Source organism: Lepidochelys kempii, chromosome 10, assembly GCF_965140285.1.
Source record: "Lepidochelys kempii isolate rLepKem1 chromosome 10, rLepKem1.hap1, whole genome shotgun sequence".
NCBI lineage: Eukaryota > Metazoa > Chordata > Testudines > Cheloniidae > Lepidochelys > Lepidochelys kempii.
The window spans coordinates 20,383,777-20,399,505 of NC_136389.1; the positions used below are offsets into that span (position 1 = coordinate 20,383,777).

General features: G+C 41.9%; 1 protein-coding gene across 3 annotated transcripts; it reads right to left on the reverse strand.

The window, feature by feature from the left end:
- Positions 1–1,503: 1,503 nt before the first annotated feature.
- Positions 1,504–15,716, reverse strand: NTAN1 (N-terminal asparagine amidase). 3 transcript variants are annotated; one of them, XM_073362361.2, is made up of 11 exons: positions 15,630–15,716; positions 12,961–13,240; positions 10,767–10,869; positions 10,604–10,669; positions 8,819–8,927; positions 7,470–7,543; positions 6,692–6,745; positions 4,958–5,011; positions 4,116–4,213; positions 2,885–2,998; positions 1,504–2,695 (listed from the first exon to the last, which is right to left on the reverse strand). In XM_073362361.2, exons 2-11 carry the CDS (start codon positions 13,039–13,041, stop codon positions 2,516–2,518), a joined length of 933 nt encoding a protein of 310 aa, XP_073218462.1. In that variant the 5' UTR covers positions 13,042–13,240; positions 15,630–15,716; the 3' UTR covers positions 1,504–2,515. The 3 variants fall into 3 exon arrangements, with proteins under 3 accessions (XP_073218462.1, XP_073218463.1, XP_073218464.1); XM_073362362.2 differs by lacking the exons at positions 10,604–10,669; positions 12,961–13,240; positions 15,630–15,716 and having other exon boundaries at positions 10,727–10,791; XM_073362363.2 differs by lacking the exons at positions 10,604–10,669; positions 10,767–10,869; positions 12,961–13,240; positions 15,630–15,716 and adding an exon at positions 10,561–10,583.
- Between the last annotated feature and the right edge of the window lie 13 nt (positions 15,717–15,729).

Here is a 15,729-nt window from a genome sequence, read left to right on the forward strand (position 1 = left end):
CACCCTAGAAAAAAAATAGATCCAGCCCTACAAAATTGACTTGTTAACACTATCACCAGTATTCCCTTAACATAAATAGGATGTGCGTAAATTACTACCTTGTGTAGGTCATCATGATGGTTCCAGTGGTAACAGGATTGGATAGCATTGTGATATTTTGTTAAGGATTTTTTGTTGATTTATATGTACTATCAACTTTTCAGTTTTTGATTAGCTGGGGAGTTGTAGTTAAAGTATATTAAGTCAAACTTTTTGTTTATAATTTCAGATACTTCTCAGATAAAACAGAGTGCAATTTTCTTAAATACAAAAACAATTAAGTCAACTAGTCTTCCTTATTAGTTTATTTGGAAATGAAAGTATATTAACATGGGTATATTTGTGGGGGGGCAAAATTAATTTAATATTTTTATATTTGGAATTGCTGAACTAGTGGTTTTGTTGGACTAGAGCTACATACTTTAGATATTACCCAAATGTTTCAATAAAGATTCTTCAAATTACAACATCTGAGAATTCAATTACCACTGAAGAAAGCTGCACTAACATCGGTGTGGTAGTTTATGAAAACAAGTGTTTTAACAATGGGGATGGCTGTTCTAGGTACCATTTGATGACATAAGAAAAACTAGGGTATCAAATACCTCTACTACAATCTCTAGCCAGCTATTGCACAGCCACTGTGTTCCAACTGTTGTTGCTACTTCCAGTTCACTCAAGGCTCAGACAAGTACAAGACTCCAGCAAGGTAGCCTGAGCCTCAGCATTACTGTAGGGAGGACCCAGGATGTTTAAGTTTCAAGTCCAGGGAGGGACAGAAGTTGCTTTTGAGTTCGGTTAAAAGATTCCAGAGAGAAGCCCTAGGGCTACTACTCTCATACAGTGAAACAAAAGAGGAGCCTGGAGGGGAGAAAATGGTAGGCTCATGACTAGTGTTGTGTGGGATACTGATTAAGGGAAGAGACTTTAAAAACAGACCTGGGCAGAGGAGAGATCACACCAGGGCCTGACCAGATGACAAGTGCTGCAAGCTGAATCCACTCTTCTTACTGGACATGGAATTACAGGCCTCATTCATTCTACTGGAATGCTTTAGTGAAGTTGTAATTAGCAAATTCAGCATTGCCCTGACTTACCAGGTGGATATACAAAAAGCAAATGAAACAATATTTGAGAGATGAAAGTAACTACACAATTAACCTGAAATCCATAACTTACTGTATTGTGTGATCCTTTACCTATCATTTTAGTCATGTGAAACAAGATTATCTACAACACTGAGAATTTATATTAGGGCTTTTAAAGCACAGTACACTTTATATAGACAGACTTATCAAAAAATGGTGCAGTTTCAGAATAACTAAACTGTCAAGTTTTCAGAGTTCAGGGATGTACACATGTAACCACAAAACAGAGATGACAAACCTCAAGCAAGTATTTCATGACATCTTCCATGTAGTTTCTTAACTTAAAAAAGTATCAGGGTCAGGCAGGTTTTAAAGAGGGGTTTTTTTTTAAAAAAAGAGCAATATGAGTTGTAGAAATATTTCCATGAATGTTCTTAAACTCTAGCCACAGCATGTGAAGTTACATCTTTTCCTGTGTTTGCTGCAACCCAAACAATGTAGCAGTGAGTGAGCATCTTTGGCCATTTTATTTTCATTGTCCAAGCTTCAAAGAAATGCAGAAAGTAAGCAAACAACTGAAATGGTGAAAAGTTGAGTTTAATGTTTGTTTTAATAGAAGATGCCTAGTGACATCTCCAGTTTCTTTATTAGTAAATATAAAGATTTATTATTCTAGACATTTTTAGAATTGGAAAGCTGTACTGAATCATACAATATTACTCTAACAGCAGTGGTAAAATGGCACTGTTTAACAAATATGCTTTCAAGGCTTATGCTCAGCAATCATTCCTACAGGGTTAATGATTGCATCTTTCAGTGTAGAAAAGCCCCCATCCAACTAGTGAAAAATCTCACCTATGTCACCAAAAAAAAAATTTTTTTTAATCTATTCATTCAAGGACTTAATGGTTGGGTGTCTAGAAGAACTCTCTCTCAAAGAAACCCAATTACCAATGAATATGTTTGTATACATGTTGTACTTTAAAGCGTATTTCAGGGGATACTTAGTCCCAACTCAGAAAAGCACTCTTGAAAGGGCAAGTGCATATTAAATCTCTCTCTAGGCAGATTTTGCACAAGGTATTAATATGCAACCGATTAGCACCAAAAGTAAAAAAGGGGGGCACAATTTTAAGGCCCATCTGAAAACAAGAAAATACTGACTTTAGTAGTAAACATTCACTCCCTTAGGTGAGTAACAGTGCAAACAAATGCACCTCTGCCAAAGTATTATTTTGAAAAAGCATTAAACAATGCTAGTCTGATCTCCAGGACAGCAGGGGATGTGACCAACATGGATTCAGAAAAATGCTCTTTGCAACACAGTGGCCACGCTTGTGGCAAGGCTGTGCTTTTCTAAAGCACATCCTTCAGTGTTTACCTCAATGTTAAATAGTTTCAAAATGGACTCTCTCCCATAAGCCTTCTTCAGTCTTTTTATAAAGTCGAGGTTTCCTGTTAGGAAACAGGGAGTCAGCAGGAAATGGATGCTCTTTTAAAAACATCAATGTGGATCTAAGGTGGGAAACAAAGTGGGGTGGTTCAGCGAGAGGTGATGTGGAAAGATTCTGAAAAACAAGATGGTGTCATGAGCTATTTCGAACCAGATGAATAAGAACATCGCATGGCTACTGGTGCCTCTAGCTTTAATTTCTGGCCTAGACAATGCACCCCCCACCCCCCTTCAGCACAGCACAGAAAAGCCATCAGGGTTGATGGAATGCTAGCACAAAACATATTTTTGTAACTTCAGTTACCTGTAATATCTGTTTATCATCCTGGTTCAACCAGAAGTCCACATGTGGGAAAGGCATCCAGAAGTAAGGTCCAATGTGGAGTTGCTCTGTCTTTGCATCATAAATATTAGTCATCTGTAACAGGGAACAGACTTTGAGGGTTTCCCTATTGAAATTGAGCAGCAGTAAGTGAACTGAACCCTCTATCACACTGAGCCAAAGATGCCATGAAGGGGAATGAGCTTAGAACTGGCTTCACAGCTTCTTCCCCCACCCTCTGATATGCAACAAACTGCAGCTCCTGTCCTAGGCCAACAGGCTATTCTTCAGTGTGCCCCTGCTCCTGTCCTGTTCAGCCATCTAACTCTCCTTCACTGCTTGCCTTGTTTCAGCTCCCTTGTCCACCCTGCAAGGCAGGATCCCCACCACTGCTGCCACTCTCAATTCTCCCTCCCAACTCCGTCCTGAATTAACCAAATGATTGGACAAAATAGCTGCTCTACACTTATACAAGAGGCTAAATAGCCTTTTTGTGCCAGAATTTTGGGCTCAATTCCTTAAGTGGCAAACCTTAAACTCACAGATATTCCAGTTGCTTCTATGCCATAATCCTGGGGATAGTAGAGGGTGTTCCCCTGTTATGGTTTAGTAGGCATGGGTCAAGATCCTGCAAATACTGCCTTGTGTGAGTGTCTTCTTACTGAAGTTGTAAGCTTTAGATGAAAGCAGTGTCTTTATGTAGCACACCTGCTTCTGAGAGATCATGTGGACTGAAGAGAGCTGGGTTCAATCCCCAGCTCTGCCACAGACTTCCTGCATGACTCAGGCAAGTCATTTGTCTCTGTATCTCAATTCCAGGTCTGTAAAATTGGAGTAACACCACTACCCCTCTCTCACTCTTCATCTGCCAGAGCCTGACTGTTCAGCATCTCACACAGTGGTGCTCTGATCTCAGCTGAGGCCTCCAGGAGCTACTGTAATACAAATACTGAACTCTGTCCTTGTTTCCAAATCGAACACTTGTGTCAGGTTTCCCATCAGGTAGCAGCAGATGTTGTAGTACAGATATTGGCTGGTATGTCCAGTGTTAGTCTCTGGTTACACAACCACAAACTGGCAGTATTTTATCTCAGAGTAATTTCTCCTTAAGGAGTAACTATTAGTTTCTGACACAGACAAACACATATCAGGAGTATTTTTCTCTTAAGATTTGTTCCCCGCCCCACCAAAATATATATTTGTTTTCACTCACTGGTCCTCCTGTTAACATACGGGCTGAACGCAAATCTTCATCTGGTCCCTTATCTGGAAAAGTTGCATGGAAAATCTCTGCTGTTTTAATATTCACAGCTGGGGAGAAAATGGTTTGAATAAAACACAGTTAACCAGCTAATGATGACATTTAAAATGTCCATCCCCCAACAAGCACTACATTCTAGACCAACAGCGCTCTTTGGCACAACAAAGGTGAATGTCAGAACCTATCAGACACAAATATCAAAGACTATGATAGAGAAACATGTCTGGTAAGTTTCACTTTCTGGTTCGCTTTTATCTTCACAGTGCTCTTTGGTTGGGTTTCTGGCAGCCCAGAGGAAAGTTTAAAGGAATATGGTCAATTTGAAGATACAATTTTTGGATAAAAATTGTATTCCTATAGTGGTATAAAGATTACTGAAACTGAAAGTAGTTAAGAAGAACAAAATCAACTAAACCCATCAGAAAGAAGTTGGACTCCAAACAGAAAAGGCAAAGGAATGAGCAGTCTAGTTCACTGCAGGCCAATAGTTCAGCTAAATGCCATGAAATAAACCTTCAAGCTCTCTCTATTGATCTCAATAAAAAGAAAAAGAAAAAATATATACATACTCCTGACCAAGAGGACCCTTTCCAAATGCATTTCCCAAGCAGCAGTACATCTTCAGTGTCTAGCAAAGCCAGTCTCTGGCTACCAATGTTAGCATCAGAGCTACACTGATCTGTGCACCATGGTATTTTGTATCTCCTATATTAGCCTTGGCTGGCAAAGGTGTTACCTTTGCAAGTCTCAACAGCAACCACTTTAAAACAGTATACAAGATGCATTATACTCACCTATTCCATAAATGACTGGAAAATGATTGTCCTTTTCCTCCCTATCATTTAATTCTGTTTGAAAAAGAACAAATACGTCAAAGCATGTTTATTTCCAAGCAGCATTAGTTTAGCTTTAGTCAGGGAGGTGCCCAGACCTTACCACAAAAAAAAAAAAAAAAAAAAAAAAGAATTGTGGGACATGTATAAAGCAGCCACAAGGGAACTGAAGACTTGAGTTCATATCCTTGTTTAACTCAAGTGAAATGAATCTATTTATGTTTTTATACCGTGTCTATTATCATGGTATACAGGACAAATTCAGACACAGTCAGGGTAGTTCCATCTCAGAAGAATGGCAACTGCTTATGCCAGTTCTGAATTAATCCTTATCTTTGGTGGACATTTATCCACACCATGACTGGTTCTAGCCAAAGCTATTAGCCCCTCAATTTCACATGCAATAGTTTTACAAAAACACACAGCTGTAATGATGCCATGTTTCAAAGGTTTAAGCTACAGCCAGTGTTCTCACTGAAAATGAGGAGATATCAAAAATAATCAGACTTGAATTGGCTACGATGGAGGAAAAAGGAAACCGAAGAAAAGGATGATAAAAACATTTATTTGGGGCAAGTGTTTTCTAGCCGTCCAGGCTCCTACACACTTCATTCATCTGTCTGCTGCAATACTGACTAAACAAACACATTAAATGCAGGCGGAAAGTCTAGTGCTGTTAACTGATCCTAGATGGGTTTAGATTTCCTTCCCAGCAGAAACACAAAAGTCTTCAATTTGGAGTGCTCACAGGACCACATGTGTGAAATACTTCAGCTATTTCCACAGCTCCTATTAGCAACTGCAAGTTACCATAGCACTTCTGATAAGAGAAGCCCTAACCTAGCCATTGCCCTACCTGCGGTGTGCTGTGGTAAATCACTACTTCCAGGATACCAACTCTGGAGTAAACACTGTAGGCTATAAGCCCTCCTGTGCCTAGAGCTCTCAGACTCACAAAGCTCACAGGCCAGATCAAGGATTGTGTCTACTCAAATGAAGAGCCTCACATTTATTTCAGGTTTCAGAGTAACAGCTGTGTTAGTCTGTATTCGCAAAAAGAAAAGGAGTACTTGTGGCACCTTGGAGACTAACCAATTTATCCGAGCATAAGCTTTCGTGAGCTCTAGCTCACTTCATTGGATGCATATTGTGGAAAGTACAGAAGATCTTTTTATACACACAAACCATGAAAAAAACGGGTGTTTACCACTACAAAAGGTTTTCTCCCCCCCCTCCCCACTCTCCTGCTGGTAATAGCTTATCTAAAGTGATCACTCTCCTTACAATGTGTATGATAATCAAGTTGGGCCATTTCCAGCACAAATCCAGGTTTTCTCCCCATCCCCACCCCCACCCCCCTCAAGGAGAGTGGATTTGTGCTGGAAATGGCCCAACTTGATTATCATACACATTGTAAGGAGAGTGATCACTTTAGATAAGCTATTACCAGCAGGAGAGTGGGGTGGGGGGAGAGAAAACCTTTTGTAGTGGTAAACACCCATTTTTTCATGGTTTGTGTGTATAAAAAGATCTTCTGTACTTTCCACAGTATGCATCCGATGAAGTGAGCTGTAGCTCATGAAAGCTTATGCTCAAATAAATTGGTTAGTCTCTAAGGTGCCACAAGTACTTCTTTACATTTATTTCAAACACTAAACATACTTTTTACAAAAGGGAAAACTTTAAAACTCTTACCTGTCACACAGAAAGTCACTATATGGACATCATCTTGCTGGAGATCAAATGCTCCTACAGCAACAACAGTAGCAGCAAGGTATAAAACTGACTCATGTCAAGGCATGTGCTGCATATAAACGATGGGGTATATTAATACTATGCACTGCAGATTAGATGCGAGGCCCTCATTACTAGCAGGAAATCTCCCACTCCATTGTTCTTGACACAGATCATGGACCAGTGTTTGTTTTCCAGATATGTCTCAATATCTTGCTCTTATAAAATAAAGAGAAAGCTACTCTATATAACAGTAATTCACACAACTGGCCACAGGCAAGGGCAGAAAGTTGTTAAAGAGAAAGCCTTGTTCTATCAACATTTTATTCCTTTTACAAGCATTCGGTTAAGGTAGCTCTGGCATTGTGATCTCAGGTTTAGTTTGTTACACATTTATCAGGGTACATTCATTAGTAATACCCATTTTATATATGGGGAAATATAGGTAGAGAGAGAAGAGACTTGCCCAAGATCATACAGCATGTCATATATATCTAGATATATATAGATATATATTTTACACACACACACACACAGTACATGTGTAAATCATCTCACTGCACCACCCCCATGTATAAACACATGACGCACTTCAAATTCTCAAGTGCAGGAAAACTCAAATCCAAGATTTTTTCTACTGTATAATTGAGGATTAAGATTTTACACACACACACACTTGGCCCAAATCCAGCCAGAATTCTAATTTTTGGACATGAGAATGCAAAAAACGTGAACTTACTAAGAAGCTGATTAGTAAGTTTTTGTGATAACTGCCTATCATCATTGAAACCTCCAACTAGGTGAACTTCCAGCCTAACAAATAGAGATGGAATAACAAGAAACAGTAATTAAAAAGGCATCTCAAAGTGAATAGCTATTCAATACCATCCCCAGCCCACACCGTACAGTGATCATTAGAGACGGCTCATTTATTACAGTCATATGCGCCAGTTGATTGTGTATTATCTCATGACCTAATGTGAGTAACCTCTTTGTTCTGGACATTATAGGGAATATCAGCTGAGCAGCACAAACTAAGGACTTGAATCTGAGAGGCACTGAACATGGGCAGTTGCCACTGAGCTTGATGGGATTTAATAGGTGCTCAGCTCCTCACTGGACTGGACCTTAAATTACAAAGCTATGTTTTAAGCTTCTCAACAAAGATCAATTAAATGTACTCCAATGACTTCCTTACAACCCACTCAAACCTTAAGATGGGGTCTTTGTGAGACGTCTGTGTAAATAGGACTCCTCTTTCATTCTATAGGTCTGTTTTCTGTGGCCAAGCTTTTCTAAAGTGACTAGTGATTTTCAGGTATCCAACTTCAGACACCGTAAAGGGACCCAATTCTTAGAAAGTGCTGAGTAGTCACCAGCTGAAAATCAGGCCCCTTTAAGGTGTTTCAAGCAAGATACTCAAAAGCAACAGGCTTTTGAAAGTCTTAGACCAGGTATATTCAGCGTTGTATCTGCCAGCTTTACCAAGTTTTGCTTCTACAGGTCTAACAGGAGTAAACACGATCAAAAGGAATTGAGCTGGATTCTTTTCTGGCTCCCACAACAGCAACAGAATTTATAACTAAATTCTGACTCAGAATCTTTATTGTTTTATGTGCAAGCCAGAAACTTCCAGATTAACTCAGATCCCAGGATGAGTTTACAGGACCAACAGTTTTAAAAAAAGCAAAAATTCATTTGTGAAACTAATCACATTTGAGATGGAAATCGCTGAGACCCAATAAACATGGACCCTCACAATGGCAGTTTTACAGAGACACTATTCAAAGCAGCATCACGCTTTAAATTAAAACCCTGCTAAGAGAACTACAAAAATAATATATACATACAAACGTCGATGTCAGTAAATCAAGAACAAGAAAAGCAACTAAATCTGTAAATGCCAGTAGGCAAAAAAATATTACTGCGGAAACAGTACCTTGTTGAGATGTATTTTCCTGCCCTGGCTCAGCACACCGCTAATTCTTTATCTGAGCCCCAAACGATCACATTTAGAATTTCTCACCTTACACACAACAGTGACCCTTGTGAAATACCATACACAAGACATAATATAGCAGTGCCAACCTTCCACATTCTGTGTCATTAGAGAACGATTTTACTGCACTCATAATCAGCGACACCTCGGCATGCGTGTTTGATCCATCACAGTGTGTCAAGCAGGTAGCCCCACTCCCTGGAAGGCAGGCAATAAGAAAACATTTCATAGAATCATAGAATATCAGGGTTGGGAGGGACCTCAGGAGGTCATCTAGTCCAACCCCCTGCTCAAAAGCAGGACCAATCCCCAATTAAATCATCCCAGCCAGGGCTTTGTGAAGCCTGACCTTAAAAACTTCTAAGGAAGGAGATTCCATCACCTCCCTAGGTAACGCATTCCAGTGTTTCACCACCCTCCTAGTGAAAAAGTTTTTCCTAATATCCAACCTAAACCCCCTACACTGCAACTTGAGACCATTACTCCTTGTCCTGTCCTCTTCTACCACTGAGAATAGTCTAGAACCATCCTCTCTGGAACCACCTCTGAGGTAGTTGAAAGCAGCTATCAAATCCCCTCTCATTCTTCTCTTCTGCAAACTAAACAATCCCAGTTCCCTCAGCCTCTCCTCATAAGTCATGTGTTCCAGACCCCTAATCATTTTTGTTGCCCTTCGCTGGACTCTTTCCAATTTATCCACATCCTTCTTGTAGTGTGGGGCCCAAAACTGGACACAGTACTCCAGATGAGGCCAGATGAGGCCTCATCAATGTACAATTTACCTGACCACAGCTCCGTACAACAGCAACAAAAACTCTGTCATTCTGTAGAGCAGCTAATAAAAATGGATAAACCGCATCCAGATTTTAGAGGAGGAGGAACTGACACTAAAAGAGATTAAGTGACTTGTCTGATATCACACAAATTCAGTGTAGTCAGGAACAGAACCTCAGTCTCCTGATTCCCAGTACCCTGCTGAAACCACTAGGTCCCGTGCTGCCTTCATAAGAGCCAGGGACTGAGTTCCAGTCCCATCTCAGTCACTAAGGACTTGTCCACATTTGAAACACTACTCAGCTGTGCTGCTGCAGCACTTCAGTGTGGACACTACCTATACCAGCAGTTCTCAGACTGTGGGGCGGGACCCCAAAGTGGGTCGCCAGGGCTGGCTTAGACTCACTGGGGCCCAGGGCTGAAGCTGAAACCTGAGGGTTTCAGCGCTGCATGTTGGGCTTCAGCTTTGCGCCCTCCTCCTTCCCCCCCCCCCCCCCCCCCCACGGTCAGTGGGGCTCAGGCAGGCTCAAGCTTCGGTCCCCCGGCCTGCGGCCGTGTAGTAATTTTTATTGTCAAAAAGGGGGGTCGGGGTGCAATGCAGTTTGAGAACCCCTGACCTATACCAACAGGAGTGGTTCTTTCGTCAGCATATGTAATCCACCTCCCCAAGAGGCAGTAGCTAGGTCAATGGAAGAATTCTTCTGCGGACGTAGTGCTATCTACACAGGGACTTCGGTCGGCTTAACTTCGTTGCACAAGGGGGTGGATTTTTCAATCTAAATCTGGATCGATTTAAATTCTTTAGTGTAGACAGGCCCTGAGTCACTAGACAAGTCAATTACTTAACCAAAAAAACCAGATTCCTGCGGTCCAAGGGTTAGGTGAACTCGCAGCTCTAGTGTATTGCCGAAGGTAATGAAGGCTGGTAATAGCAAGATCTGTTTCTTAAAACATGACCCATGCAAACTAGACTCAATGAATTAGAACACTCAGTGCAAACTCAATACACCAAATGTGGAAATTCCATATGAAATAACAGTTATTACACAGCCATTACTTGAGAAACATGCATCTCATGGTCCAGGTTTCCTTTATGATACCTGTGTGTCTGAGCACCACCAAGTGGCAGGTAGTTGCATCATCAGACCCAAGAATGGACACGGATCCTGTTTTAAAGGAGAGAAATACAGTAAGATGTATGTATGTATGTAAGTAATACATGCCTGTTGCTTCAATAGCTAACATTATTGCATCCCCACGTACCATCTTTAGGGGTAGTCACTGCAAACTCTCTTTGTTGGATATATAGAAGTCCTTTGGGTCCCACTGTTTGAGCTGGTTGGCCTCTTAGAACTCTTGTTTTCTCCTGTAAATAAATTGCACTCAAACTAAAATGGCTGAAAGAACAGGTACAGCAAGTACTAGAATGGACACTGACCGACCCAGGCCTATGGAAAACAAACGGAATTAGGTGGCAGTTCAGGGAAGACCATGAGTTCTAAGGTTGACCATAAATACTTATATTTCATGGCGTTTTACATCTTCAATAACGAAGGCGGAGGCCAAAGACTAGGAACATGGATTGGATATCAGCGGACCTGAGAGTGACTGATTTCCACAACAGCCAAGTGTACAATCATGAGTTTTGGAAGAAGGCTATAAAAGTCACTTCCCAAAGAGGGAAGTGGCAAGAAAGAAGAAGAGTGTTTACATCCTCAAGGCTCTTTCCAAACATTAACCAGTTAATCTTCACATCACCCCAGAGACAGTCATCCCCACTTCAAAAATGGACAGACAGAAGAAGAAAGAGACTTGACCAAGGCCACACAATCATCAATCAGCACAAGAGCTGAACTCAGCAGTTTCTGGCTCCTAGCTTTGTGCTCAGTCTACTGCTATGACTAGAACAGTTAAATATTTAAGTCAGACCTATTAGTTTCCCTATAGTTGTTGTCTTGGATGCTTTTAAGAGAAATTCACAAAGGATATTTTTTGAAGGCTTGACTGTGATAATCTTACACACAGACACCAAATAGCATGATGCAACATGAGTAGTCCAGCTAAAGTCAAAAAGGCTCCTTATGGAGGAAGGTACTGTTCAGGGTGAGTAAGGTAATCACAATCTAGAGCTAAAATACCAGAAGATATGAACAAAATAATCAACTTGATTTCTTGTAAGTTGTTTTTATTTGATGATTTCATTCATTATAAATCTTTATTATTATTATATATTAGTACTAGATAATTAACATACATAAGCCTCCTATTTGAAGAATGAACCAAAGTCTACTGTACCAGCAAACCCTGGATTGCTCAAATGACTCTGGGTCTCCCCATTAGTAGCTGTCTTGGAAGTAGGAGTACAAACACTATGTTCACTTCTTTAGCTAGTAAGAAACTGCTCCCACTGGCTTGAATGCAGTAGAGGGATAAATTCTAAGTGATATTTGCTCATCTACGCTCCACAAAACATTACATAACCCTCCTTCCCATAAACCAAACTATTACTGAGTACTCTATTTCCTGACCACACACATCATTCAACACTGATTTACTTTAATACCCAATTACAAACTTGAATCTGTTTTGTTCTAGCAATGTCTAAGACTAGCTATGCATAGCCTGATTTGGGAGCTGCAAGGGCTTAGTACCTGTGAGAATCTAGCCAGAAACTTTATTATAGGGTATGGACTTGAGGATTCAATGGGGGTTTTCCATTTCTAGTGGCTATAACACGATAGCATTCTCTAGTATGAGAAGGGGGGAAAAAATGCACTTGGGCTTTTTGCTTCTTGATGGTGCATAAAGACCCCCCTCCAATACCCATAGCCGGACACCTGTGCCCCTGCACTGCCCATGCCAGAGCTTCTGGGCCCCCAAGAACACCATATGCCAGGATGTCCATGCCTCCAACATGCAGCCACCGCATTAGGGCTTCTGCCCTCCGAGCCAGCACCCCACACTGGGGTGGGCAGGTCTCTAACACTGGAGAGCACCCTATGCCAGAGAGACAAGGTCTGGCCTGAGAGCTGGTTTCTCTCACCAACAGAAGTTGATCCAGTAAAAGATGTTTCCTCTCCCATGCTTTCTCTCTAATATCCTGGGACCCACATGGCTACAACACTGCATGTACCCTGTGCCAGGGCATTTAGCCCACTGAAAGCGCCAAACAGAGGTGTACAGACCCCCATACTACTTGATAACTTCCCTGTGACACTGGTAAACTCCCCTTCTCCACCAGTTAGAGCCAACAGGCTCTGGACTTCTCATTGGAGGAGAGGGGGCCTCCCCGTCCAAAGACTGCTCCGCCCCGCCCAGCTCGGGAGCTGCCACAAACCTACTCCCTCCAGCTGGGCACTGCAGCCTCCCTGGCTGGAATCCGACAAACCTCCTGCCTCCCCGCTGGGGTTGCCCTTCCTTCCCTGCAACCCTGCCAGAGCAGCCCCCGCCCCCTTACCTCCAGGTGCGGGTAGGTGCGGACCACCTCCCCCGGGGTCTGGGCCAGGTCGATCCGCTCCCCGTTAATCAGCAGAGGCATCTCTGGAAAGCGCCTGTTCCTGAGGCTGCTGAGCGGACTACTTCCGATAGCATCCAGCTGGGAGGGGAGGCTACATGGGTTGACATCGCAAGGGGTTCTGGGAGATGTAGTCCGGATGGGGAAGCCTGGTTTGGAGTTGAATAGTTCCGTGCAAACAGCCTGGAGTGTCTGCTGCAGGAGCCTGCAAACCTGATTTCAACTAAGGGCGAGGAAAGAAAAAGATACTGATGCACGTTAGACCACCTCACCCCAACTCCCAAGAGAGCAGCATAAGTGCTCTCCCCTCTTAAAATGAAACTTGCAACCCCAGAAAGGATTGAAGAAATGTGTGATTCACAGCCAGGACAAGTGCAATAGATCTGTCTGAATTTCCACCTCCAGGACAGGGACTACTGAACTCCAGAAGGGCTGTATTTAAAATAAACTAAACTATCTCTAATGGAAACTACAGGGGAGATTTTAGGCAGGCAGCATATAATGACCCATCATGGAATCTGCCATGACAATAGGCTTTAAGTTCTCATGAAGAGTACCATCAATTACACAAACAGGGCACAAATACTCATCAGACCAAATTTTCAGCAGGCCAGCAAAAAGAGGCCCACTGAACGTGTTGTCCCAGCCATTGGTACATGTAAAAATCCTGTCTTTAGATAAGAGGCAGCAGTAAGAGGTACTCGAACATACAGATTTTCTCTCCTCACATCCACACATTTTGTGGGTAGTTAGATCCATGCTGAAAATTTAGCACATCATGTCAAATTAAGAGTATCATACCTTAAACGCAGTAAATAATTAATTGCGTGGGGCACATTCTGAAATATTTATTTAAAACTTGGTACTTTCAATCAGCCCCTACTTCCTATGCACTGGCTTGGTATCTGCAGCACTCACATCACAACCCTCACTTCCTATGGCCCAAGTCAGACCTTATACCTGCTGGGAAGTGATACTGGGGTTTGACATATATCGCATTAATTCATTTAACTCTTAAACAAATCTGCTTTTTCTCTCCTCACAAAAGCCAGCAGAATCAGACTTAATTACTAAAATATGAGTTGCACTGGAAGGGTCCCTCAAACGGTCATCAGCAAATTGAAGTGAAGGAAATGTTGGGATGAAATCAGCCCTCTCTGGATACTACTACAAATCTCTGGCAGATATTACTTATAACTAGCTCTCATAAAAATATTTTTCTTAGAGGCATTTTTGCTTTTGACTCCACTAAATACAACGTATTTTTAAATTAATCTCCCAGTAATCTCCCAGAGGTACATATCCCCAAAACTGACCTCCTTCTCAAAAGACACACACAGAAACGTCATATGGCACATGATAAGCACTGGACTATATATATTGCTAGTTAGACCTGAATGGAAAATTTAAAGATGCTGGGAGAAAAACTAGACTCCCCCTTTCATTTTCCAACCAGCTGTATTCTCACTATAATTTTGCCCAGCAAAGTATAAACACTTCTAGCAAAAACGAGGAGTCCAGTAGCACCCTAAAGACTAACAGATTTATTTGGGCATAAGCTTTCGTGAGTAAAAAAAACATTTCTTCAGGTGCAACTGAAGAATTGGTTTTTTACCCATGAAAGCTTATGCCCAAATAAATCTGTTCGTCTTTAAGGTGCTACCGGATTCCTTGTTATTTTTGTGGATACAGACTAACACGGCTACCTCCTGATACGTGACTTCTAGCAAAGTGCAGCTTAATAAGCTTGTTAGCTAAGTGTTGTTGCCTTCTTTTGTTATAGGTTATAAAAGCACTTTTGTTTAAAATGGGAAAAAGAAGCAAAGAGAATGCAGTGTCCATTTTCTTTGTGATCATACATAGCTCAAATCAGGGGATTTGTCACAGACTAAGACACAAACATTGTGGGAGCCCCTTGTTAAAATATTGCTTACACTGAAGATCCCTAACAACCTGAAAGGTCTGGTCTTGATTGTTTTACTAGCTAGGATGGGGTGGCCAACCTGAGCCTGAGAAAGAACCAGAATTTACCAATATACATGGTCAAAGAGCCACAGTAATATGTCAGCAGTCCCCCATCAGCTCCCCACTCCCCGCCCACCAGCAGTTCCACAGATCAGCGCCTACCCCTCCCTCCCCACACCTCCTGATCAGCTGTTTCATGGTGTGCAGGAAGCTCGGAGGGGAAGAGGGAGGAGCGAGGGCATGGCAGGCTCAGGGGAGGGGGTGGGGTGGAGTGGAGTGGGGGCAGGGCCTGTGACAGAGTCAGGGGTTGAGCAGTGAGCACCCCCCAGCACATTGGAAAGTTGGCATCTGTAGCTCCAGCCCTGGAGTCGGTGCCTATACAAGGAGCTGCATGTGGCTCCAGAGCCGCAGGTTGGCCACCCCGAGCTAGGACAACTGAATACGTACTCATTTTTTAACATTACAATTTTCAAGATGTCCCAAAATATGGATCTAGATACAAAGCAAATCTTTTTCAAGAGCAAATTAAAATTTTTTTTAAAAATCGTGCACGCAAATCCCCAGATCACATACAAGATATACCAACGTTAGCCAGAAGGAAAAACTGGCACTATGTTTTGGAAAAAAAGTCTTGTATCTGAGTTCACCTAACATGATGACAAAGCCATTGGTGTCATGGGGAAGAATGCAAAGTTTTGATCACTTTGGAACCATTCTTCTCTTACTGTTGCTTAAGATGAGTCCTTT